The following is a 27,583-nucleotide window of genomic DNA, read 5'->3' as shown; positions in this document are numbered from 1 at the left end:
ATCTAAGACATACCTTCTTAAAATATCTAAGACATACCTTTCTGAAATGTCTACGACATACCTTCTTAAAATATCTAAGACATACCTTTCTTGAAATGTCTACGACATACCTTCTTAAAATATCTAAGACATACCTTCTTAAAATATCTAAGACATACCTTCTTAAAATATCTAAGACATACCTTCTTAAAATATCTAAGACATACCTTCTTAAAATATCTAAGACATACCTTCTTGAAATATCTAAGACATACCTTCTTAAAATATCTAAGACATACCTTCTTAAAATATCTAAGACATACCTTCTTGAAATGTCACCACAGTACAGAATATTTCAGAACTGATTTGGGTCCAAAGATGAACTACAGACCTCTGTTGTTAAGAAGAAATTTCTAGCAACTATTCTTGGGCCAAGTCTAAGCATAACAAAAATCCCTGATTATCAGACAGCTTCCCATTCAGTTTCTCTAACTCTGCTGTTCAACTGCTTTAACCTAACCTTACTCCAATCGACACTATTCATGCAAAATCAACTCTTTTGTGAGGACCTTGCAAGGAAAGATACAGTCGAAGCCCCAGATTCGCAGGGAACAGGTACCAGAACTCCCCCCTAATACGTGAAACCCCTCTAAAATCACTTATAACTGCCCTATTTTAAGAGCTCAAACACCAAAGACCTCCCCCTCTAGAAACACTGTAACTGGCTATTTTAATATTTTTATCATAAAAATGCATTTAGTCACGAAAAGGATATGAAAATACAGTAATTTGTGAATATGTCTCTATGGAAACTTTCGCGAGTAGGTGAATTTTCTGCAAGGCGGGGGCCGACTGTAACGTGTAATTTGCTGGTCTCGCTAAAATATAATAAAATGGTACTTAATTTAAATGGGAAACTCCCCTAATAGCTAAATGTCCCCTAAGAAAGTAACTTACACTTTATATCAAATGTCTGGAAAATATAAAAGGACCCTAGTGAAAAAATACAGGCTAGTTCTCAAGATAGTTTTAAACATTTTAGAAAGAGTACTTATCAACGTAACATCAAGATGAATATACCCTCTGCATAATCGAGAATGCTTATTCATTCGTATTTCAAAGATATTGCCACATTCCCTTTAAAAGGGCATTTTTTTGTTGATTTATGTACCTAAGACACCATCTGTTAACATTACTTAACTTCCTTTCAAACAACAATTCCAATTTAAGTTTACTTACACATTCTTTTACCTAAAGTATCATCTACAGCAAAGACCCTAGCAGCATTCTGAATTTTTCTTAGTTTACTTAATAAATCATTTACCTGTAAAGTAAGACTTCAGTTTGGAACCTTCACATGCCAACAGTGTCTTGAAATATGCAGGGATACCATGATAATATTGCTCTTGGTAAGATACTCTCCAGTGTATATAAATCTATTATTTTTCAATTGATTTGCATTTAATGTCAAGCCAAATGCATTATTTTCATGGCAAAATTTTGTATAAATATATACAGTTTCCGTATTAAACGAACGCTTTCAGTACGCTGAGTCTCAAAGTGAAAGTTTAAATGATTGCATTTATACTACAATAACATAGACCTTTCTATTACAAAATTAATTACAAAGGAACTCTGATATCAATCAGTAACTGAAACACCGCATTTTTAAGAGTAAAATGCATTTTTCCTAACATACAATGTTATGTTATGTATACCTTAGTTTTACCAGACCACTGAGCTGATTAACAGCTCTCCTAGGGCTGGCCCAAAGGATTAGACTTATTTTATGTGGCTAAGAACCAATTGGTTACTTAGCAACGGGACCTACAGCTTATTGTGGAATCCGAACCACATTATAGCGAGAAATGAATTTCTATCACTAGAAATAAATTCCTCTAACTCTTCACCAGCCAGCCAGGGTAATTGAACTCCGGCCCATCGAGTGACAGTCTGAAGCTCAACCGACTCAGCCAACAAAGGGCTTTCCTAACATACAAACCCGAGGTCCTTTACATGTGGGGGAATACTTTCGGCGTAGCTGAACAGGCCGCTAAAGACTTACAAGGCATGAGTTGGTATTACTGCCAGCTGGGCATGTGGTTGGTAACGGTGGGAAACCCACGGTACCGACTGCCCAGATTCACGCATTCACTTTACTTTCTGGTCTAGGGCAGATTGTGCGGCGGCTGAGGTGGGTAACCTGAGCAAAGGACCTCGGGTTTGTATGTTAGGAAAAATGCATTTTACTCTTAAAAATGCGATTTGTTCCTACACAAATACGAACCCTTGGTCCTTTACATATGGGGACTCAAGATTCGATGGGAGGAATCTGAGTGGAGGTCTCTGAATGACTGGAAGTTCAACGCACCTTATGTTCACCTGGGGTGAGAGCCAGGAGGACATGGCCACTGGACCGTGAGCACCGTTGTCAGAACTGTGGTGATACGGACCAGTCTACTAGACCGTTCAGCTGTGACGAGGTTACGGTATGTAAACGATCACACAGCGAGGTGAAAGTCAGATAGAACCCTTCCCAGCCACATCAGGGGTGATTGGGAAACATCAGGGACTGAGGACCAACATAAGGAATGGGTTTGGTAGTTAGCCTGCAACCCCTTCCCTGCCTGGCAGGGGAAAGAGGGGACATTACATCTAATGTGTACCTGAAAGGCAACAGAGATAGGACACTCAAGTAATGAAACTCGCCTACGTCAGACATCTGGTTCAGCTTGTACGGCCTAACTCTCTGCCCGAGGGAAAGGGTAGGATGACAGAGGGGGAAGAGAGAGCCAGTCACTCACCTTTCACGCCCAATCACGCACGTACAACAGACGAGATGCTACTCTGTCCTATACGGGAGCTGGGTAAGTTACACAACTTGTTGGGCAGCCACCACTGGTCCCAAGGAGAAAGTATCTAAGGACCGATGGGTAACGTCCCTTAGGTAAAAAGATGTGAATGTGGTCTGGCGTGACCACACCCCCGCCTTCAGTACCTGCTGAACTGACAGGTTCTTCTTGAATGCTAGAGGGTGCAATCCCCCTGATTTCGTGAGCACGGGGGCGCAGAGGGCTGGTGACGTCCTAGCCAGCCATTGCATACGCTTTCCTGATAACCTCACGAAGCCAGAAAGAGATCGTGTTCTTGGACACCTCCTTCTTGGGGGTCCAGATGCTAACGAAGAGTTGCCGACACTCAGGCCTGAGGTGTCGTGTTCTCTTCAGATAGCGCTGTAGCGCCCGTACAGGACAGAGTCGTAACTCGTCAGGGTCATTATATGCAAAGTCACTCAGGGATGGGATCGTGAAAGACTCAACCCGAGCGTCAGGGACTGCTGGGTTTTGAGTTTTCGCTACGAACTCCAGGACAAATTCGAGCATTACCGAAGCCCATCCCCTTCAGTGTTTAACTGAAAAGGAAAGTCCCTGTAATTCGCTAATCCTCTTCGCCAATGCCAGGGCTAGAAGGAAGACAGTCTTGAGAGCCAGATCCCTGTCTGTGGCCTCTCGTAGTGGCTCGTAAGGGGCACGAGTTAGGCTCCACAAAATGAGAGACACGTCCCAATCAGGGGCCCGAGTTCCCTGGCCGGGCAAAACCATTCGAAACTCTTCATCGGCAGGGATATTTCCAGGGATGATGAAATATTGACGCCTTTCAGCTTCAGGACCAAGGCTAAGGCAGCCCTGTATCCTTTTACCGCTGAAACTGATAAGACCACTCCACCAATTCAAGGTTCTCTGTTTCGGTCTGTCGACCACTCCGCAGGTGTGCACGAGTGTGTTCACCCTCATTTCAGTTTGGGCTCATTTGCGCAAGATATGTCTACTGAGGTATCTCGATGATTGGCTAATTCTGGAAGCTCCCGCTTGCAGTTGCTACAGGACAGGGATCGTCTCCTCAAGTTGTGTCACGAACTGGGTGTCATGATCAACTTTCGAAAGTTGGATCTCACTCCCAAACAGAGGACTCAGTACCTGGGCATGCTGATCGACACGGCAGCAAGCAGAGTCTTTCCTTCTCAGGCTCGGATCAGCATGTTCAGGAAGGTGGCAAGGCAGTTCCTGACACAGCAGGACCAGCCTGCTCAACAGTGGCAAGTCGTGATCAGCCATCTGTCGTGTTTGGAGAAACTTGTTCCACACGGGCGACTCCACCTTCGATCTCTCCAGTGGAGACTGAGGGACTTCTAGGATCAGTCTCGGGAACCCCAGTCGATCCACTCCACTGAGGACAAAGCGAAGGTACCGACGAAACGACGGATGAACTGGCACCTGAAAGTACACGTCCATCAAATCAACCGTCAGCATGAAGTCGTTCTCCCTGACGGCCGACAGTAGCGTCTGTACGTCTCCACCGTGAACCGTGTCTGGCGAACGAAACGATTCAGGGGAGAGAGGTCGATCACTGGCCTCCAGTCGCCGAAAGCCTTCTCCATGAGAAAGATCCTATCCTCGACGACTTCGATGGCACCTTTGCTTAACATAGTTTCGACCTCCTGAAGGGCCTGTTTCTTCAGGGGGTCTTGGAGATAAGATGGGAATTGGACCAGAGTGTCGGTGAGGGGAGGTGGTGACTCGAAGGGTAGAAAATATTCCTCCCGAAGGACATCCACTACCCAGGTCTCCGCTCCATATCGCTGCCACGTTGCCCAATGGCTGGATGGGCACCCCCCCACCGACAGCAACATCTGAGGGGGCTCACCATCCCTAGTGAGCTCCTCCCCTCTTCTTCTTGACCTTACCTTTCCTCTTAGGGGGGACAGGTTGGCAAAAGGGACCCTGCGGTTCCTTTCGCGGAGGCGAAGTAGAGGGCTGGACTTTACCCCGAGCGCCCATCGAAGCACCAGACTTCTTCGGGGCTGGGGTGTTAGCCTGGTTCACCGACCAGGCCGCAGGACAAGGGGGCTGCGCAACACCTTTCGTCGCTGCCTGGTGGACAAGATGGTCGCGTTCATCAGCCTTTCTCTTGTCCACCGCAGCGTCCACATCCCCCTTGGGGAAAAGGGAGGTGGAGTCCAGAATGGGTCCATTACGCAGAGACACTGCAGCTTCTGTGCCTAGTGACCTGATGATCCAGGATAGCACCGCATCCCTTCTCTTCAGCACCAGGTTCGCCCAGAGGTTTGCCGCCTGATGGGTTATAAAGGAGATAGCCTTACCCCCCGACTGGCAAACTTCTTTGCCAGTCTGGGGGTCGGACCCTCACTCTGGGTAGACGAGGCCGCAATTCTCAACAACGTGAAGGCCCACTTGTCGAGACAAGAGATCGCCTGGAGGGCAGACAGAGCCGTACCCTCCAAAGCGCTCATCTCAGCTTGTGAGAAAAGTGCCTGCTCTCCCAGTAGCTGAGCCAAAGTGGCACCAGGTGCTAAACGGGTCAGCCCTGGCTCCACGACCTTCTGCTGCAGTCCACCTTCTGACGGAACGTAGTACTTCTTATGTCTCAGTAGAAGGGGAGGTAACAGCTTGGTAGCCCAAGGCGAGCGAAGCAACGACGACGGTCCGGAGACCAAATCGTTCACCTGACTGAGAACGCTGTCCGCTAAGGGAGACCACGGTAGACCAAGAAAGGGTTTGGGCTCCCTCCTGGAGGCGTAGAACTCCCCTAGCCTGGACAACCGTTCCTCCAAAGGGCTGGAAGCAGTTCCTCCAGACCGCTGTGCTGATGGGTCAGTGCAACGACTTCTACAAACGCCCTCTGCATTTCCGGAGTGTCCGGATCTCTCAGAAGAGGACCCTGTGAGAGACGGTCATCTGCGAAGGCCCCACTCGCAGGAGAGCCCGAGACAGACCCCGTCTCTCTGCCTCGCACGACAGCAGCGTACGACCTCTCGCTCGCTTGGAGCGAGGGAGGACCGGACGCTCCTGAAGCCGACTGCCCAAGGGCCTCAGCCCCAGCAATCCTACTGACCCCTGTTTCCTCTATCAGAATCCCGAGGAAGTTGAGGGGGTGGGAGAAGCAGAGCGAACACTACTGTCGCGTCCGCTGGTATACCCAGTGGAGGCAACGGACCCCTCACGGTCCCCGACCCGCAATGGAGGATTGTGAGAGGGCCTAGACGGAATGGCTCGTCTGGGCGAGCGACCATCATGATGATCAGGGGACGCTCTCCTCACAGCCGATTCACGTTCTGATGATGGACGAGCCTCGACACTGGAGCGTCCAGAGGAGACCAATGCAGGAGCGCGGACTGCCAATTGGAGGCCTCTGTCCCTATCGTCCGGTTGTGTTCCGGCCTTCTTCGGTGTCAAAACAGACGAAGAAGGTTGTGGGGATCCTTTCGTTGATATCCCCGGCGCCTTCGGAGACGAGATATCTTTGGGCACCCTTCCCGCCGTACCCTTGATCGATTTGGGCAAGGGTGACAGTTTGGGTGGAGGAGAAGCCCGAAGGCTCTTCCCCCTCTCCCGTTCCATGCCCGAACTTGAAACGGGAGTCAAGACTGCGCGGTGAGAGGCGCCGAAACAGAACCAATCCGGGAGGAGGAAGCTCCCGAACTGTCCGAGGAGGGTACCAAGGTGCCCTTCTCGGCGAGAGAACCAGCAGTTCGTCCATGAGGGGGGAGTGCACTGCCTGAGGGGAGTGAGTCTTCTTAGAAGGAGGAGGAGCCACCCTTCCCTTCCCTTCCTAGCCCAATTGGACTTAGACGAGGGAGGGGGAGAGGAGGACGAAGACGAAGACGAAGACGAGGATGACGATGACGAGGAGGAAGAGGAAGACGAAGATGGGGAAGGTTGACGAGCACGTTTCTTCTTCTTCTTATCAATCTGAGATAATACCGCATCCCCCAGTTTACTGAAGACAGACCAGGGGTCGACGGAAACTAGGGCAGGAAAGGGAGCAGGAGCAACTGGTCCAGGAGATTCGAGATGGGAGCGTCTGCTGTCGGGAATGATCGGTGACGCAGGGAACGTCGGACAGTCCGGGATAGGCATGGGTAACGGTGGAAGCAAGACAGGAGGTGTGAGAGCGTAGCCGGGAGGCGTCGGAGTGACCGAGCAGACTGGGCCAGCCAGCGTCGACACAGGTGGCAAAGGTTGGGACCTCACCATATGGATGATGCGTTCCCACCGAAGTCATCATGCTCCTCGGCAACACAGCAGTAACGGTGGTGGTCGTGTGAATAGTGGGGGGAGGCAGCAGTACACCAGCCCGCGCCACCGAGCTGAAATGCTCGAGAAGTGATGACAAATCAGGATTACCAACCATCCCGAGCGACTCCCACGCCCGACTCAAACCCGGCACAGATCTCAAACCTGAGGAAGAAGACAAGGCAGGCAGGGTCACCCCCTAACCCAGGGATGAGGGACTCTGGGTGAGGGGGGAAACTGAGAGGCGTGTAGGCTAGGTCGACCTATCTCGCCTCCTCTGTGACTGCGGATGCAGACACGGAACAGGGAGATGGATTCCGTCAGGGGCAGTAAGGGGAGGCCGTCGGGACTCAAATAAGACTGGGAAGGATTAACCACAACTGGAGTCGAAGGAGCCGAAGACAGCCCCTCCGACGCCTTGGATTCCTTCCATCTATATCTGGGTCTACGAGAGTACCTATCCCACTGCTCGGGAGACCAAAGCCTACACTCATCACAGGGGTCATCAATGGTACAATCAGGGGGGTCCTTGCTCCCTTTGCAACATTTTGAGCAAAGGGAGTGGGGGTCTGATTCCACACTACAACTGAATGCAGCAAATCCGGCGCACGGGCTTATCCAAGTCATGGGTTTGCAAAAGATCATCCATTTTACAAACACGCACAAATACACAGGGGAACAAGCCAAAATGAAAACATGAACAAACACATGGTGAACAGGTTGAAGCTTTAGCATCCAGGAAGTCCGAGCAGAGAGCAGCAAAACACGTCCGCTTCAGACAAGGCCGGAAAGTAAAGTGAATGCGTGAATCTGAGCGGTTGGTACCGCGGGTTTCCCACTGTTACCAACCACATGTCCAGCTGGTAGTAATACCAACTCATGCCTTGTAAGTCTTTAGTGGCCTGTTCGGCTACGCCGAAAGTATTCCCCCATATGTAAAGGACCAAGGGTTTGTATTGGTGTAGGAACAAAAGATGAGTTTTATGGCTACAAAGAGTGTACTGTACATGAGAATCTTAATTTTCTATGTCCCTACTATGATGGAAGCTAGTTTTACCTACCTACAAATAATTTATATTATCCATTTATCTGTTAATCTATTGATTTATCTTTTTTTCTGTTCTAAAACCAGATCTCTTCTTTCTGTTTTGTTCCAAAAAACTTTCTTAATTATACTGACTACTTTGTCAATAGTCCAAAAAATCAATAAAACTATTCTATTTAACTTATAAACTACTGTATTTGCTACTGACCATATCTGAATTCCAGGACAATGACCTGAAATAATTATAATGACCTACTTTCAATCTTAAATCACCTTTGTACCCAGGGTTAAGTATGAACTGACCAATGACCTACTGGGTACTGCAAATCAAAACTAGGTTAGTGAAACGAAAATGATCCTATACAGGCAGTGCCTGGGTTACAACGGGTTCGGCTTACGACGCTCTTCAAATATTTTTATAAAAAATTATTTCCTGGGTTATAATGCATGTTCTGGGGTTACAATGCTGATCCGACAGAAGAAATATGGCTCCAAAACGGCAGAACAGTCAAAATTTGGGGGTTTTTTGATGAAAAACTATAAAAATGCAGATTACGTCATTTTCAATATCTCATAAAGGGGATGTCATTTACAAAATAAACACATTACCCTTACACGCCGAGCCTCTACTTACAAAAGTGTCTGCCGTATGCCGGCAGCGTTCGGGAGTTAACGCCGAAGCGGAAAAAGTTTTTTAAAAAAAATCACAGCACGCTTAGTTTTTTAAGATTAAGAGTTCATTTTTGGCTCCTTTTTTTCTCACTGCCTGAAGTTTAGTATGCAACCATCAGAAATGAAAAAAATATCATTATCATATATAAATATTGAAATATATGACAGAGCGAAAAAAAATTTCATATATAATTGTATACAAATCGTGCTGTGAGCAAAACGGTTAAAGCTAATGAGTTATTTTTTTCGTTGTTTTGTACATTTAATCGCGATGATTTTGGTACATTACACATTGTAAAACGATCAAAGCAACACAGAGAAAATATTATCACAAAATGATGCATGAATTTGTAACGTGCGGACATAAAAAAAAAGTTATTTTCAAAAATTCACCATAAATCGAAATATTGCGCTAGAGGCTTCCCTTTTGTTGCAAAATGAAGGTAATTGATTGAATATTACTAGAATGTAAGAGGTTTGGCTTACAATTGCAGTTTTCGACCATTTCAGTCGAGTTAAAGTTGACCGAAGGTTGAATTTTTTCTATTTATCGTGATTTATATGAAAATATTTCAAAACTGATAAAAGCTACAACCATGAGTTACTTTTTGTTGTATTCTACATGAAATTGCGCACATTTTCATGTATAACACTTTATGTAATGCCTAATAGAAAACAGTGCAAAAATTACGACAAGGTGACTAAAGAAATTCTGAGATTTTCAGCCGAGTTACCGCGCACGGAGGTAATGAAAAATTTTTTTTTAAAAATTCACCATAAATCGAAATATTGTGCTAGAGACTTCCCGTCTGTTGCAAAATGAAGGTAAATGATTGAATGTTACTAGAATGTACGAGTTTTAGCTTACAATTGCATTTTTCGACCATTTCGGTCGAGTCAAAATTGACCGTAGGTTTAAATTTTGGCACTTAACGTGCTTTATATGAAAATATTTCAAAACTGATAAAAGCTACAACCATGAGTTATTTTTTGTGGTATTCTACATGAAATTGCGCACATTTTCATGTATAACACTTTATGTAATGCCTAATGAGTTATTTTTTGTTGTATTCTACATGAAATTGCGCACATTTTCATGTATAACACTTTATGTAATGCCTAATAGAAAACGGTGCGAAAATTACAACAAGGTGACTAAGAAATTCTGAGATTTTCAGCAGAGTTACCGCGCACGGAGGTAAGGAAAGTTTTTTTTCAAAAATTCACCATAAATCGAAATATTGTGCTAGAGACTTCCAGTTTGTTGCAAAATGAAGGTAAATGACTGAATGTTACTAGAATGTAAGAGTTTTAGCTTAAAATTGCATTTTTTTACCATTTCAGTCGAGTCAAAGTTGACTGTAGGTTTAAATTTTGGCACTTAACGTGATTTATATGATAATATTTCAAAACTGATAAAAGCTACAACCATGAGTTATTTTTGTTGTATTTTACATGAAATTGTGCATACTTTCATGTATAACACTTTATGTAACGTCTAATAGAAAACGGTGCAAAAATTACGACAAGATGACTAAAGAAATTCGGAGATTTTCGTCAGTTACCGCGCACTGAGGTAAGGAAAAAGTTTTTTTCAAAAATTCACCATAAATCGAAATTTTGTGCTAGGGACTTTGCGTTTGTTGCAAAATGAAGGTAAATGATTGAATGTTCCTAGAATTTAAGAGTTTTAGCTTACAATTGCGTTTTTCGACCATTTCGGTCGAGTTAAAGTTGATCAAAGGTTGAAATTTTAGCACATCGTGATTTATATGAAAATATTTCAAAACTGATAAAAGCTACAACCATGAGTTATTTTTTGTTGTATTCTACATGAAATTGCACACATTTTCATATATAAAACTTTATGTAACGGTTAATATAAAATGGTGTAAACATTACAACAAAGTGACAAAAGAATTTTTTAGATTTTCAGCAGAGTTACCGCGCGCGGAGGTAAGGAAAAAGTTTTTCTCAAAAATTCACCAAAAATCAAAATATTGTGCTAGAGACTTCCAATTTGTTGCAAAATGAAGGTAAATGATTGAATATTACTAGAATGTAAGAGTTTTAGCTTACAATTGTGTTTTTCGACCATTTCGGTCAAGTCAAAGTTGACCGAAGGTTGACATTTTGGCACTTATCGTGATTTATATGAAAATATTTCAAAACTGATAAAAGCTACAACCATGGGTTGTTTTTTGTTGTATTTTACATGAAATTGTGCACATTTTCATATAAAAAACTTTATGTAATGGCTAATATAAAAACGGTGCAAAAATTACGACAAAGTGACAAAAGAATTTCTGAGATTTTTGGCTGAGTTACCACGCGGACGTAAGGAAAAAGTTTTTTCAAAAATTCACCATAAATCGAAATATTGTGCTAGAGACTTCCAATTTGTTGCAAAATGATTGAATATTATTAGAATGTAAGAGTTTTAGCTTACAATTGCGTTTTTCGACCATTTCGGTCAAGTCAAATTTGACCGAAGGTTGAAATTTTGGCACTTATCTTGATTTATATGAAAATATTTCAAAACTTATAAAAGCTACAACCATGGGTTGTTTTTTGTTGTATTCTACATGAAACTGCACACATTTTCATATATAAAACTTTATGTAAGGGCTAATATAAAACGGTGCAAAAATTACGACAAAGTGATGAAAGAATTTCTGAGATGCGTCGCTGATGCTTTCTAGTGGGAGAAGAAAGAAATTCGCGCATGTGCAGCTGGATCACGCTTGTAAACAAAACAACAGCGTGATCCGTGAACTCCCAGCATCCCTCAAGGCGCGTGATTTAAAATTTTTCGCAAACTAGGCCTATAAGTATTTTTCCGTGAATTTAAAAAAAAATTTTTGTAGTCAATGTATTTTACATCGACTTGGCACCCGACACAATTTTCATCGACGTAAAGTATGTCCAGTCAGAGTTAAAGGGTTTAATGTAAGGATTTCTTACAATTTTCAAAAATATTTCGGGTTACGACAATTTCTGGCTTATGACGCAGCATCAGAACGGAACCACCGTCGTAAACCGGGGACTACCTGTACTGATATTTATGAATTTCATCTTATATATCAAGCGCTCTGAACCATCATGAGCTAATGAGATTATGGGTAAGAAATATGAATTCTGAAATGTATGAAGCTACTTAGGAGCTAATAGCACCGCTAGGAAACTGAAGCAAAAACTATGCACAGTATACTGTATGGAAGCACAGCCATTTAAACTGATATGATACCAAAGTAAAATATGTATCCTGAAGTATTCCAGATATCTAATACTAAATAAGAAATTTAAATTACCTATGGGATCAAAATGATACTGGATTCTAGCACAAACAAAACTATGTATCCTGAATCATGCGTAAGAACTTGATAGCTGATAATGCACCAAGAAGTTAGCAGCCAACAGTAATTTGGCAACTGTCTGGTCCCAGTTAACTTGCTGAAAATTGAAGGTGTTCTGCTTTTAGGGAATTCCTAGTGTAGAATGTCTTCTTCTTCTGCCTTCTTTGTACACAGACTTTCTTGGTTCAATCTAGTCTTTTTTCATTTCCTTCATAAAATCCTCTAGCCATGAACCTGCTAGGAAAAAATATTATATAGAAAGCATGTATCTGCATATGAAATGATAATTTATAGTCTATAAACCTTATCCTATTGAGTGGCTCAAGATATATTCACCTACAAAACTGACATGACGCATTATAGCAAAAAAATAATATAAGTAACACTGGATCAACTAGATTGTTAAAAATACAGACACTTTATGGAAGGCAGCTTAAAACACGTGACACTACTGTAACAACACAGCGTTCTGCGCAAAAGGCCCTTTTGACGTCACATTTACTGAACGGTTTAATCAAATGTGGTTCCTGGTGCCATTACTGTGCTGTAGCCTCTCCGAGGAAGCTGTGCAATTGGAACTTAAGAAGTGCACGCGAAAGATGCAGATGCATCACTACCCTGATACTATTCTTGGATTTTAGAAATTTGCCTACATCTTTATTTATTCATTTATTTGTTAATTCATCTGTTTTTTTCTAATTAATAATCCTCTCTTACTGTGTTTCCCATTACCCTCTGCTACTTCTTTCAAATGAACACCATATTCTTTGGAAGCTTGATTTCCAAGTCAAAGGCCCTTATTCTATAATCTTCTTTTTTTCCCAGCTGTTCCTATAAGTCATTTTAACTATATTCCATAAAATACAAATCTACAGTAGATAATTCCTTACCACAGAAGCTAACTTCTACATTACACCGTGCAATTTCTGTTTCCTTGAATGCAAAGTCAATATGGAATGGAATATAGAGTTTAGGCCAAAGGCCAAGCACTGGGGCCTACGAGGTCATTCAGTGTTGAAAGGAAAATTGAGAGTTCAAGAGGTTACAAAGGTGTAATAGGAAGATGACCTCGCAGTTGCTAAAAGTTAAGTATACCTTAGTTTTACCAGACCACCGAGCTGATTAACAGCTCTCCTAGAGAGGGCTGGCCCGAAGGATTAGACTTATTTTACGTGGCTGAGAACCAATTGGTTACTTAGCAACGGGACCTACAGTTTATTGTGGAATCCGAACCACATCATAGCGAGAAATGAATTTCTATCACCAGAAATAAATTCCTCTAACTCTTCATCAACCGGCCGGGGAATTGAACTCCGGCCTGTCGAGTGACAGTCCGCAGCTCTACCGACTCACCCAACGAAGAGCTCCTCGCAGCTGCACATTAAAATAACTGTTAGGAGAGAACGGATAGCAAGATGGAAAAAAGATATGGATTGAGGAAGAGTAAAAGGAATGAAAGGGGTTGCAGCTGGAGGCTGAAGGAATGCTGCAAACTTTTAATAGTGCCTACAGAGCACTAGCCCTCCATGGGGGCAAAGCCAATGTGAAACGCAACTACACAATGCTTTTACAGTAATGTACAATGAAAATCTAATTCAAAAGAAAAGAGAAAGACTCCCCTAATGCTTATAAATTTGATCAAATGACATGTACTTTACACCATTCTGTGACACACAAACTGCTGCACTTACTTGAACTTACAAAAACCCTTTTTTAAAGTCTACGACTTAATGGAGAGTAATTCCCGATCCCGTTGCCAAAGACATTTGCAGAGAAAATTCAAAATGGAGGCTATGCTCAGTACTTCAACAGTGTGGTCGTCCGAACTGGCACCCATCTTCAAGACTGGTTTGCCATGCGTTTCTCCAAACTCCATCTCCATGACTTCGCGATTTGCGAACTGTTCACACCTTTCAGAAAAATAAATCAACAATTAAGAGCCTGTATGTACCTACTTAAAAAACTAAATAATGAATTTTCTAAGTTCCTATATTTATGGAATTTTTGTTTCTGGTGAGCAAATCCTAAATACTAATCACATATAATCAGTAATCACAGTCTGCAGGCCTATAAGATCCATTCAAAAGTGGCCTGACAAATGAGTAGCTGAGGGCAATCTGAATGCTTTACAGCCAAAATCACTTTGAGGATTGGATGACCTTAACTCCTTGCCAGTTACCAGCAAGATAAAGATATGTCCTTTTTATGACATACTAAACTCTTACTAAACCACTTCCATTCCTTTATTTCATATATTTAGTCTACCTATATCAATCATGAAACAAAAATAGGCAGAATTCTCCTCACATTCCCAGTGGGTAACTGAATCACTTTCTGTACCTGCCAACCGCTTTTCAGACTTCTGGAACCTTGAAAAATCAGTGTGCCTCATCTATTTTTCAGTTGATTTCCATTACTTATAATCATTTCATAAATACTTTATAATTTGCACTATCGTGAAGGAACTATAATCATTTCATAAATACGTTATAATTTGCACTATCGTGAAGGAACCGTCCGATAAACCAAGCTTCTTCTATATGCAGTTTCATTCTGTAATGCTAAAATATTGACTTGTTCTGACTTTTATGAAATGGTTAAGGTTTGTTTGGTAATGGTATGACAACCATTACTGTCCACTGTGGAAGCTCTTGCCGGCAATGAGCTGATAAGTTGGTTTCTGTTTTAATGTCTGTGACCAAAGCATTTCCCACTAACCAATCTTGGAATATTTAATTAATGCACCATAAAATACAATAGTACTTAAAGGTAAGTGATATTCCATTGTGTTCATAATAAACCCATCAATCATACTATGCACTGACTTCTGAGCTCTGACTATATTACGTTAAAATCAAAAAGTTCACATAAAATGTTCTTGTGCGATTCTTACCTCATTGCATTACTATTCCAAGAATTGCTGCTCAGTCAGTGACCTGAGACGCTGTGGCTAGCATGTGAGGCGTATCTAGCAGGCAGTCCCCGACTTATGAAGGGTGCTGTCCCAGCGGCATGCTGTGAGTCGATGTCTGCCATAAGCCAGTACTTATTAGTGATAAGGCACTGTAACTAGATAGCTATTCTTGTTGTAAGCTGCTTGACTAGTGCTGTAACTTAATACCTATCCTTGATTAATGTATTTGAAAAGGCACGGTAAGTCAGTGCTTATTAATAACATGCCCCGTAACTAAATAGCTATTCTTGATAAATGCATTTGAAAAAGCACCGTAAGATCAGTGCACACTGCCTTAAAATGGAAGACTGCATTATCTGCAAAAATACAAAACTGAGACAAATGGTATGTTTTCTCTTGCCTCACTACTGATTTTGTAGATACTGCAAATGGGACCCCCTAAATGCTTGTGGAAAGCATTGAAGAATCATTCTGAAACTGCAGTAACTTGTGTATTAGTGTTTCACGAACCCAACAGTTGGCATATCTGAATTTCGAAATTTTGCAGACATTGCAGTTTTCCATTTTAGGACAGTATGGTGAACTTTGGGTAGGGGGCTTGGACAGCAAAGTGCCGAGTTAACATGAACCGGAAACAGGTCTCGAAAATAACAGTGAGTTTTATAGTCTGACTGGTTAGAAGGCCACAGTTTATATTCTCTTATTTACGGACAGGGTAAACAATATGATGAACTCGTCCAACCATAATGTGTTGCAAGTTTCACAATCATAAAAGAAGGAATAGTTATGAGAGTTGAGTATGTCTTAGTTTAACCAGACCACTGAGCTGATGAACAGCTCTCCTAAAGAGGGCTGGCCCGAAGGATTAGATTTATTTTACGTGGCTAAGAACCAATTGGTTACCTAGCAACGGGACCTACAGCTTATTGTGGAATCCAAACCACATTATAGCGAGAAATGAATTTCTATCACCAGAAATAAATTCCTCTTATTCTTCACTGGCCGGACGGAGATTCGAACTCGCGGCCAGCAGAGTGCTAGCTGAGAACAGAACCCGCTCGCCCAACGAGGAACTAAAAACAGTTATGAGAAAGAGGAAGATGCAACAAGAGAGATTTGAGATAAGTCTCTAAGGAAGAACCAATCATCTGTTTACAGAATTTTCCATTCAGTGGGAACTTATAATCACAAATATGCAATTTACTTCGTTCTAAATTTGGCTGACTGGTGGGGATTAAGACCAGTCAGCCAAATTTAGAATGAAGTAAATTGAAAATTTGTGATTATAGTTCAGTTTCTTGGATACTCTAATACCAACTCAATAACTCTCTTACATTGAACTGAATATAGAATTTAGGCCAAAGGCCAAGCACTGGGACCTATGAGGTCATTCAGTGCTGAAATGGAAATTATTGACAGTCAAAGGCTTGAAAGGTGTAACAGGAGGAAGACCTCGCATTTGCACTATGAATCAATTGTTAGGAGAGGGTGGAAAGTAAGACGGAAGAGAATATGAAAGGAGGTAGAGTAAAAGGAATGAAAGGGGTTGCAGCTAGGGGCCAAAGGCAAGCTGCAAAGAACCTCACGTAATGCCTACAGTGCATCGTATGAGGTGCACCAATGGCACTAACCCCCTACGGGCAGGACCGGATTTATAGGGGAGCATAGGGGACAATTGTCCCAGGTCCCCCTGTCTGAGGGGGGGCCCCCTGACTCAAAAGTTACAGTTAAGTATACCTTAGTTTTGCCAGACCACTGAGCTGATTAACAGTTCTCCTAGAGAGGGCTGGCCCAAAGGATTAGACTTATTTAACGCGGCTAAGAACCAACTGGTTACTTAGCAACGGGACCTACAGCTTATTGTGGAATCCGAACCACATTATAGCGAGAAATGAATTTCTATCACCAGAAATAAATTCCTCTAATCTATCACCAGAAATAAATTCCTCTAACTCTTCATTAGCCGGCCGGAGAGTCGAACTCGGGCCTAACGAGTGCAAGGCCACAACTCTACCGATTCGCCTAAGGAAGAGCTTAAAAAATAAACAAACAAACAGATAGTTGGGAAATTAGTAAGCTGTTGGGAAAAAAAAAAGTATTTTGTGCCCAAGGGGGGGGGGCATAACATACTGAGGCCAAGAATTTATGTGGCAACGCAGAATACAATCCAACTAAAGAAAGGCCAAGAAGGAGAAATAAGCGACATGATACAAACACAACCTCAGCCTCAGAGGAGGTAGATTTTTTTCCCAGAAGAAAAATTCAGATGTGAAACATTCAATGTCATTTTAGATCAATTGTCTGTTGTCTGACAACAACGGAGGGCAGCATACCAACTGGTGTATGACAGATTCAAAGTTGTAGTCAATTTATGTACTTTATCTGATGCTGAGTGTGAGGCTTAGTGCTTGTTTTGTCTATGGAACGATTGTTCCCTTGTTGAGAGCGCACTCCTTTTCCCGGTGGTGCTTATTTTTTTGTATGTAGTTTACGTCTGTTGCCTTCGCTTTGGCAGCGTCAGTCACGTTTGGGTAATCATCGAGTCGGGGTCCAGACAGCATAGCAGCATGGAGGTGTTTAACAGCAGGTAGTTGTTTCCTGCTGGCCCCTACAGTGCTCGAGGATGTGGACTTCGTTCGAGCTCGAGGCTGAGCTGATGACTAACCCTAGTCATCAGTGGAGAGGAGGCATTCCTCTGAGACAGCAGTTTGGCTGTCCCATCGACTATGCTGCGAATGTCTGTGTTTCATGGAGACGTTCCTGTTTGCCGTCACGGGGCGGTTTTGACGACTTCACGGCAGTAGTTTGATGGTCATCCTCGATGACCTTTGATGGTCATCCTCTGTGACCCTTGTTAGTGGTCTTGACCTCTCTGCTAGATGTTCATTTTTTTACTGTAGGAGGATTGCGAATTATCATTACAGGTATTTATGAACTGATTCTTATGAGTGAATTGGCATTTATGATAATTTGGATTATTTGTGCTGCTTTATTGATCTCTCAGTTATTTGTATTTTTGGTTACAACATTAATTGATGCTACCTGTAATTATTATGCTGTCTGTATTTATTATTGTTTGTTGTAACTGAAATGTTGTTCACTTTTGTATGGTATTTGTTACTTTTTTGCCTGTGTGGTAATGTTTTACTTTAAAGTAACTTAATTTTGACTGACTCTTCAGTTGTGTGATGTAGTATATTTATCTACTGATTTACGCCAGACTTGACTCAATTGTAAATATGCGTATTACGTAACATTAATAAAGTAGTATTAAGGTTATTTTGCTGGTTTTGTCGTTCCCCTTTCCCCGGGGTTGTCTCGGCTTCTGCCAGTCTTTCCAGTCCACTTCTCTGTAATTGATGATGGACCTTGATGAACCGAGGTGTGGTTCGTAACATGAGATAAAAACAGAGGTTGAGAAATTTATCAGTGCTTTTCCTAAAGACTTCAGCAACAGTGCTGTGATGTGTTTGCTGAGAAAATGATCCAATTTGCAGCTTTTGCCAAGCTCAGATCATTCATGTGTCACTCCATCCCAACTAGTGATGTAAATGGTTTTTTTCTGGTGGAAAAATTTTTTTTTTCCGGAAAAACCCACCAAGATAAAAAAAACGTTTTTTTTCGTTTCTCGTATAAAATCTGTAAATAATGGGAAAACAAGCTGTTTGTGTTAAATAAACAAAAACTTAGTTCAAATTCACATAACAGAATTATTACAGGTTCTTCTATAGGCCTATACCATCAACAGGTATGTTTATATACATACTGTATATCATTAGTCCATTGTAGCTGTTATGTTCTAAAGAACATTTAGACAACTCGTGAATGGACATAGGATAATGGACATAAGTTTACTTATGTAATAGATACATAGGATAATGGACACTGTATTATCAATTCATAAGCCTGATAAAATGTCAATTGTTGAAATTATTAATTAATGTAAACAATTTAACCTTAAAGAATGCATTCTTTAGCAGGCAACTCTCAGATACAAATAATAATACCGGTTTTTTCCCACCCAACATAAAAAACTGTTTTTTTTTTTACATAACAAATCCCAACAGGGAATTTTGTTACATGATGAAGGTCTTGCTGATACCTTTCCAAATGTTAATGTAGCCCTTAGAATATATCTTAGCGTGATGGTTACTAACTGTTCCGGAGAAAGGTCATTTCGCAAATTGGCACTGATAAAAAATCATCTTAGGACCTCAGTGACTGACGAAAGATTAAGTGCTTTATGTTTGTTAGATGTAAAAAGTAGTGTTATAAAAAAAGATACATTTTGATGATTTAGTCAGAGAATTTACGGAGGTAAGTTGTAGAAGGAAGGAATTTTTGTAGGCACTGTAAAAAAAATTAACAGTAATTTGAAAACATTGAAGAAATCTATGCACCATAATAATCCATACCTTTTCTTGATCACAAATCCTTAGAGTAATTTCCATGTAATGTAAACTGAATAATGTGGCCAAAGTTATTCTTAATCTATGAAACTGTAAGAATTGAAAAAAAAACTATTCAAAACCTTACATTACCCATTTCCTCGTTTAAAAAATTAATTAAACTTTCTTCTTTATAGATGATTCAATTTCTTTATGGGGAGGGGGCCTCCTAAACATAAGTGCCCTGGGCCCCCCAATTTCTAAATCCGGCCCTGCCTACAGGGAATGACTCTCTTGTAGATTAAGAATATGCATCAAAACTTACTAATCTGGACTTGGGATTAAAAACACACAGGTGGCTGAGATAGTCGCAAACAAGTGTTAGCGAGTTGATACAATGTTTTGACAGTTTATAACCTAGTGAACTAATTGTGAATACTGTATCATAAGTTTATTGTATCTTATTTGTGGTTTTACCATGGCGTGTATAAGGTAATGATGGGGAATTTGTGGAAAACAAGTAACAAATTATCGTTTTCAATATTCTCCCTTACCTTTTTCCTCTGAAAGCATGTGATTGATACAGTTTACCATTATTCTATATAACGTCATTATTATTGGCTTATCTATTCAAAACTGCACAACACAAAAGTGTACACAAATAGAATGTTTAAGCACTAAAATCACACGTTCTTTCTTCCACTCACAAAAACCAATTCATTTGTGACGAAAAACTGAGAACCGATAGCAACTTACTTTTTGGCCTGAGAGTCAATCAATTCTCTATGTCTTCCCTGACGACACTTTTCCATGCACTGTAAGTGACTTGGGGCCGCTGGAAGTAAATTGGGATTCTCAACCATTCCTGTAAACAGAACAGTGACAAAATTATACAATAATCTGTCTACATGTAATGCACTTACTATAATATACGGTATATTTTTCCAGATAGTTCATAGACGTACTGCACTATAGATCAAATTGCTGTACTGCAGTGTTATAAACAAAAGAATGGTACAATTGTAAAAAGACTTGAAATATATCACAACTTAAATCTAAATAAAAATAAATAAATAAATATAAAATAAATGAAAATAAATAAATAAAAATAAATAAATAAAAATAAATAAAAAGAAATAAATAAATAAAAAGAAATAAAATAAATAAATAAAAATAAATGAATATAAATAAATAAAAATAATTTGATAAATAAATAAATACAAATAAATAAAATAAATAAAAATAAATAAATTAAAAAAATAAATAAATAAATAAAAATAAATACATAAATAAAAATAAATAAATAAAAATAAATAAATAAATAAAATAAAAATAAATAAATAAAAATAAACAAATAAATAAAAATAAATAAATGAAAATAAATAAATAATTAAAAATAAACAAATAAATAAAAATAAACAAATAAATAAAAATAAACAAATAAATAAAAATAAATAAATAAATAAAAATAAATAAAAATAAATAAATAAACAAAAATAAACCACCTTATGTGACAAATAAGAAACAACAAATTTCCCATCACCAACCAATTCCCAACATTGCTGCTAGGAATCATTTACTAATTTCTGACATTAGCCAACAGGGTAACACACAGCACACTACACTGGAGGTATGGAATAGAACAGAATGGAATATAGAGATTAGGCCAAAGGCCAAGCACTGGGACCTATGAGGTCATTCAGCGCTGGAAAGGAAATTGAGAGTAGGTAGGTTTGACAGGTGTAATAGGAGGAAAGCGTTGCAGTTGCACTATGAAATCATTGTTAGGAGAGGCTACAGTATAAGGAATGAAAGGGGTTGCAGCTAGGGGCTGAAGAGACGCTGCAAAGAACCTTTAGTAATGCCTACAGTGTACCCCGTGAGGTGCACTTGTGGCACTAACCCCCCTACGGGGACTGGAGGTATGTGTTAAATGTATGTTTTTTGTCCAAAAGAATGCTCTCGATCTTGTGTTTATGTTTGTTAAAATGTACGTTTTAGCGTCTAAAAGAACGCTCCCTATTTGTTTACACTGTATCAGTATGTGGAAATTTAAGTAGATTTTCTGAGTATTGCTAAACTTTACTTATATGACAATTGTGGAGTGTGTTTAATCAGGTATATATGTGCTTGTGTTGCAAAACAATTATTGTTTTGCCTTTTATTAGGGTGACGCCTTAGGAAGTTACCCTTTCCCTGTGCCTTGACACCCACACCCTGTGCTATGTCGTATTTATGCCCTTTCTTTTCAGAGTTTCTTGCTATTTTTATATTGAAGTTGTAAATTGATGTACCAATTGTGTTTTGTATCTTGTTTGTACCGTTATTGTGAATTGTTGAGTGAACTGGGTATTATAAAAAAGAACTGTGGAACCTGTTACGTTCTCCCCAAGCTGTTTGAATTTTGAATTTTTTGTGAGAGCAATAAAAATATCAAGGAAGCACGCGTTTCCCTCTCTCCCATGAGAAAGTTGAGTATTTGAGGAGATTATGTCTCACGATGAGGGGCCAGAGGCCCCAAATAACCTACAGTATGAATGATGGGCAAGAGCTACGTAACATCAGAAGCTAGTGAAAAATATGGCAGTTACCAATTGACTTAAAATGGTAATAAAAGAAGTTAGAACCTAAATACTTGCACAGTATATAAGAAATTAACCTGGGCAAGTTACCCACCTCGCTACAGTCTCAAAAAACGAACCAACTTGAGCTTCAAAGATACCCCTCTCTACGACAAAGGTCTATACAGGCAGTCCCCGGGTTAAGACGGGCTCGGCTTGTGATGTTCCGAGCTTACGCCACTCTTCAAATATAATAATCAAAAATGATTTCCTGGGTTACAACGCATGTTCCGGGTTTATGACACTGATCTCATGGAAGAAATAACAGCTCCCAAAAGGGCAGAATGGTCAAAATTTGGAGGTTCTTTGATAAAAAACTCAATAAAAATGAAGTTTATGTCATTTACAAGACAACCAAATGATTAAAAGTAAGGTTTTATTACAATTTTCTGCGCTATTTCAGTCTGCGATGATTTTCGGCTTATGACGCAGCATCGGGACAGAGCCCACGTCGTAAACTGGGGCCTGCCTGTATGTTTCATAAGAACACACTAACATTAATGAGGGCCATTATAACGTGAACACTGGTGTATGTTTAGAGGAATAAAAGGACAGATAACAAAACAATTCCTTAATTCTCAAAGAATATGTATCAATATTACACATAAACAGCAAACTTACCGAAAAGTTTTCTTTTATTTGTTCCAGAAACAGTTATTTTTCATTGATAACATTTACTCTCCCAAATGGCCCATTCCAGTGCCACGCCTGTAAATACAAAGCATTATGAAAAGCAACTCATTTTAGTCAAATTCTAAATAATAAACAAAGAGAATTCATAATAACAATTAATTTGATCACAGTGACAGGCTGAAACAATACCAATTGCTGTGCTAAGACAGAAGACGAAAATAAACTGCAAAGCTGACAAGGGCTGAGTCAGTGGAATGTGGCTCATGAGATGTGGCCTGGATTCCTAGCGGTGCTCGGGCAAAGGACTTTATGTAGCAAAGTCTAACGCAGGGGCAATTTTTTATTATGATTTCAGTTCTCTCTCTCTCTCTCTCTCTCTCTCTCTCTCTCTCTCTCTCTCTCTCTCTCTCTCTCTCTCTCTTTCTTTTGCATTAGATGTCTTCGCAAAACTAATTAACTGTTGAGGTCGGGTTAGGCGACCCCTCAGCCATATAAATTGCAGCCAGTGCTCTGCAGTAATTTACAATTTAGTTTTGAATTGAATATAGAATTCAGGCCAAAAGCCAAGCACTGGGACCTACGAGGTCATTCAGTGCTGAAACAGAAACTGACAGTAAAAGGTTTGGAGGCAAACCTCACAATTGCACTATGAATCAACTGAGTGTTTCAGTCGAGAAACATCCCAGGTGCCATTTTTAAAATATAATAAATTAAATTAAAAAATACTTTGGCCCAGGATGGCGCTTGGCAAGTTTCTTGACTGATGGGCTCAACTGTTAGGAGAGGGTGGAAAGTGAGATGGAAGAAAGAGAAAATGAAATGAGGTACAGTAAGAGTATGTTGTAATAAAATCTATACATCTTGGACTGGTGCTCTGTACTTCTTTCTCCACTGGGGACCCCTATAATTGTTAGATTCTAGGAGAGAGAAAAACACAAAAAGCTTGGTCAGAACCGACAATAATGGTTAGGAGGGCATGAAAGAAATGACACCTTGTAGGAATAGTAAAGTAAATGGTTCCTGTACTTGAGTAGGAATGGAAATATTACAGTATTATGGTCACAATAAAATCTAGGTAATAGCTGTTAAAATATTAGTCTGAACATATGATTCTGTTTTGTCTCTTTTGGTAATCTGTTTAATTTTTAAATTTACTGCCCGGCATCAGCGAACGCTGGGTCAGCCGTCGCATACACCAGAATGTAAAAAAAACTCCGCCCGAGTTGGCGAGACTATAGTTGGTTGGACAAATGAACCTCAGAAAGGGAAAGCGTGCATTTTTTTTACTCCGACTCAGGAAAAAACGTGAGGTAGAAAGAATGTTAAAATAAGGTGAGGTGACAAAAGAAATCGCACTAATACTTAACCGCTTTAAGAATAGCCTACTGCTGAATAGGTGAGTTCGGGTCATTTTGGCTGCACACACATTGTTCTGCTATGCACAATGTCACACCAGGAGGGCTCAGGGTGAGGCAAAAGCACCATGTCCGATCGCAGCAACCCTAGGTTAAGGTTAGGTTGGGATGTATGCTTCTCGAAAGATGCCCTGGAATACTTGTGAGCTGGCCGTGTGCCATCGAAATAACATGGCATATGCAGCATTTCTCCACTTTTACCAAAAATCTGTTCCTAGCCGGTATTTTCAGGGATAATTTGCTTGACTCGCAGGGGTAGGGGTGAGGACCCCCTTACCCCTTGCCTAAAATTGTCACACCTTAAGCTCAATGGCTAATAAAAACATGGTTATTATTTTTTTTAAGCATCACTGATACCTAACCAGACCTTACTTTCTAACCTGACTTGGGGCACCCTGCCCTGGCTGGGGGGGAGGGGGCTTTACCCCCTTTGGAAACCCTGCCCAAGTAGCCTAGCCTAACAATGAATATCAGAAACAGTGTGTTGTACCCTGACCTAATTAGACCTTACCTTCCTAAACTGACTTAGGGTGCCATGCCCTGACCTGGAACGGTAGAAACAGATCAGCGGGTCTCAATTTCAGTCTGACCTAAACAGACCTTGCCTTCCTAAAGTGACTTTTGCCCCCCCACCTATTGGACGGGCCCCCCTCCAAGTAACAATATCGGGAACATGGACAGGCCTAGGCTACCCCCTTGTGGTATCTCACCTAGGGTACCCCTACCGTTGGCTACAGTAGGAACGGAAAATTGTTTAATAATAATAAGGTAGACCTAAGTAGTAGCTCCGCGGCGGCGATTTCCTTCTAACTTAACCTTTTCTACAGTTTTTGGTTGCTAATTATGGATTTACCTTCAATTTTTGTTGCATGATAATTAACCTGTAATTAGCCACAGAACGTCACCCAACAAGGTAAGGGACCCGATGGGAAAGCAAGGCTATGGGTGGGGTATACCACCGGGACAGGGTGATTTGCTCCCCTGCTTGTTATTTTGTAGGGGAGCTTTTGATTCGCCGCCCAACTCCTCACTGAGGAAACGGGGCTGGGGGGTCTGAGGCCTAAAAATACTTATCCAACCAATCACGTTACGTCGTTAACTCTGCGTTGAGGAAAACCTCCTAATTCTTTGTACTGCAGACTGTCCGGATGGTTACAAGCGGGGGGAAACATTGGGGGGTTTCACACTCAAAGTTGCTAACATTCCTTTCTTTGTATGTCTTTCAAAACCCTCTTTCCTTTCTGCTCACCTTGATTTTGAGTCCCTAACTCACAAATGTCAATGGCGTGTACGTTAACGCATTCCCTACACGACGTTTACCTTATAAACGTTATAACACGGCGCTACAGTTGAAAATAGGCCCCGAAAATTGGGCTGCACCCTACACGAAGTTTGAGGGGAAGGGGGATTTCGGGGATGGAGAAGATCTTCTGGCACTGGAGGGCTGTGGGGTTTCCATACGCGATCTTCACAAGTTACACCTTCCCCTTTCCAACCCTTGGGTCCGTCTGTTTGCGCTGGAACGGTTCATTACCCGTCCAGCAAATGCAACAGTATGTTAACGTGCTTTAAGTACGCCTTTTTAATTCTGGTATTTCTAAGTACTAGCTCTGCGCCTGTTTTTACCTTGGAAACTTGCTTTTTCTACACTTTCAGGGCCGCTGATAATGGAGATGAGTTTGTTTATTGTCGGCCAGCTGTTATTTGCCCCTTAACTCTATTCAACAGTAAAGGGGGACGGTGGGAATTTGGGGTTTTGGGTAGGGGAGAACACAGAAATGGAGCAGACATGTTTACGCTGTGGAAGCGTCCCCTGGAGGATGAAAACGCCAGGGAGCCATCCGTTGCTAGGAGAGAGCGGCTGAAAGGAAGGGAGGTAACTGGGGGCAGGGAGGGAGAAAGTTCCTCACGTGCCCCAACAGAGGGGGGAAAGTGAGGAATCACGCAAGTGGGGGTGGGAGGAGGAATGTGCAGACGCAGAACGCGTTGGGGGAACAAGAGTGGGCAGCAACAAAATGGTGGGGTGGGGAGGGACCCAACACTGCCTGGTAACGGGGCACGGGGACAAAGAACGTGACAGACAAAAACGAAACTTCACCTCTTATACCAGCAACCCTAAAAGTGTAGAAAAAACCAGTTTCCAAGGTAAAAACAGGCACGGAGATGTACTTAGAGTTCCGAAATCACAAAATAATTTTGGAAAAAAAAGGTAATTCTATATATTAGCTCCGCGCCTGTTTTTACCTTTTCAGCTGGTTTTTTTCTACACTTTTAGGGGTTCTGATACTGGCGGTGCATCTGTTTGTTGTCGGCCAAATGGAACGTCCCTTCGTCGTGTTTAGTACTGGCCCGGGGGGTGTTGGGTACCCGTACATTAACAAGTTATTGCACTTGCCGGACGGGATATGGACCGTTCGAAACAGACGTATATATATACCCATGCTCTGTTTTCTGAAGATCGCGTTTGGAAACCCCTTGTTGGATGGACTTCTGGGGTTAATTGCAGGTTAATTACACTCAAGTGCCACAAACTTAAGGTAAATTCATAATTAGCAACCAAAAAACTATAGAACAAGTCAAGTTATAGTGCCGTCACAGCCGGGGAGCTAGAATACAGTTCTATAAAAAAAAATTCGGTACACTAAGAAAAGGAGCCCAATAAACTTACCTTAGGGACTCCAGACCTGCAATCACTACCGCACCGTGACAATAGGCCCGCTATCATTGACAATTCTGAATGGGTTATTTTACCTTCAAGAGAGGCCTATGTGAAAATCACCAAATCCATTGAATATCTCTCTCCTAAGGCTGCAGCAGCCATTTATACAGACCCACTCAGTCTGTCCTTAGGCCTCCGGTCTTTCCCTGACCTTCAATTGAGCACTGGGTTAGGACTACTTAGATCTACCCTTTCTTCCTCTCGAGTGCCAGAGGTGTCAGCAGTCACCGAGGCCTTTGGAAAAGGCTTGCACATACGGTAGGCCTCAGTAATTATTGTAGGCTTAAGCTGAAAGACTTTCGGGGGTTGTATGCTGGCCATGCGGAACCTCACTTCTAGGGGCACCTTATTTATGTTTGTTTCAAGGGTTCTGTTCTTCATTTCCCTTAAATAAATAACCTTAAAACATACTTCAACAAATTAACGACATATTGGGAGCGTTTCACCTCAATCTCGAAGCTGAACGATGAAATAAGAAGGAAGTTTTCGGACATTTTGTCGTCCTCGACAAGCAGGGCAGCCATAATGTAAACAAGACGTCTTCTTTCTCCGAGTTCGAATAATTTGCCCCAAACAAATTCGATTTTCCACAATTCTATCGTTAAATTCTCAGTAGAATCTCGTAATTGAAAAATAAAATTCTTTCCAATAATTTAATTATATTTGTTCGACGTCGTCATGTCAATCGTAAGTCAAAAATTATTAAAGTTGAAATCCTATTGAGACGACGTTCTTTCGATTTTCCAT

The 27,583-nt window shown here is 41.2% G+C and overlaps 2 protein-coding genes across 4 annotated transcripts in view; one reads left to right on the top strand and one right to left on the bottom strand.

Moving 5' to 3' along the window:
- LOC136835320 (uncharacterized) overlaps positions 1-27,583 on the top strand; it is a 124,336-nt gene that overhangs the window by 14,770 nt on the left and 81,983 nt on the right. The window lies entirely within an intron of this gene.
- Positions 7-27,497, bottom strand: LOC136835688 (uncharacterized). Of its 3 annotated transcripts, XM_067099542.1 has the most exons (5): positions 27,283-27,496; positions 22,691-22,777; positions 20,205-20,313; positions 13,838-14,056; positions 7-12,380 (listed from the first exon to the last, which is right to left on the bottom strand). In XM_067099542.1, the coding sequence occupies exon 5, from the start codon at positions 7,032-7,034 to the stop codon at positions 5,907-5,909; it is 1,128 nt and encodes a 375-aa protein (XP_066955643.1). In that variant the 5' UTR covers positions 7,035-12,380; positions 13,838-14,056; positions 20,205-20,313; positions 22,691-22,777; positions 27,283-27,496; the 3' UTR covers positions 7-5,906. The 3 variants fall into 3 exon arrangements, with proteins under 3 accessions (XP_066955643.1, XP_066955644.1, XP_066955641.1); XM_067099543.1 differs by lacking the exon at positions 22,691-22,777 and having other exon boundaries at positions 7-12,383; positions 27,283-27,497; XM_067099540.1 differs by lacking the exon at positions 22,691-22,777 and having other exon boundaries at positions 27,283-27,494.

Source organism: Macrobrachium rosenbergii, chromosome 55 (genome assembly GCF_040412425.1).
Source record: "Macrobrachium rosenbergii isolate ZJJX-2024 chromosome 55, ASM4041242v1, whole genome shotgun sequence".
NCBI lineage: Eukaryota > Metazoa > Arthropoda > Malacostraca > Decapoda > Palaemonidae > Macrobrachium > Macrobrachium rosenbergii.
Note: the sequence above shows the minus strand (reverse complement) of the source record. Positions and strands in the feature narration are given on the sequence as shown.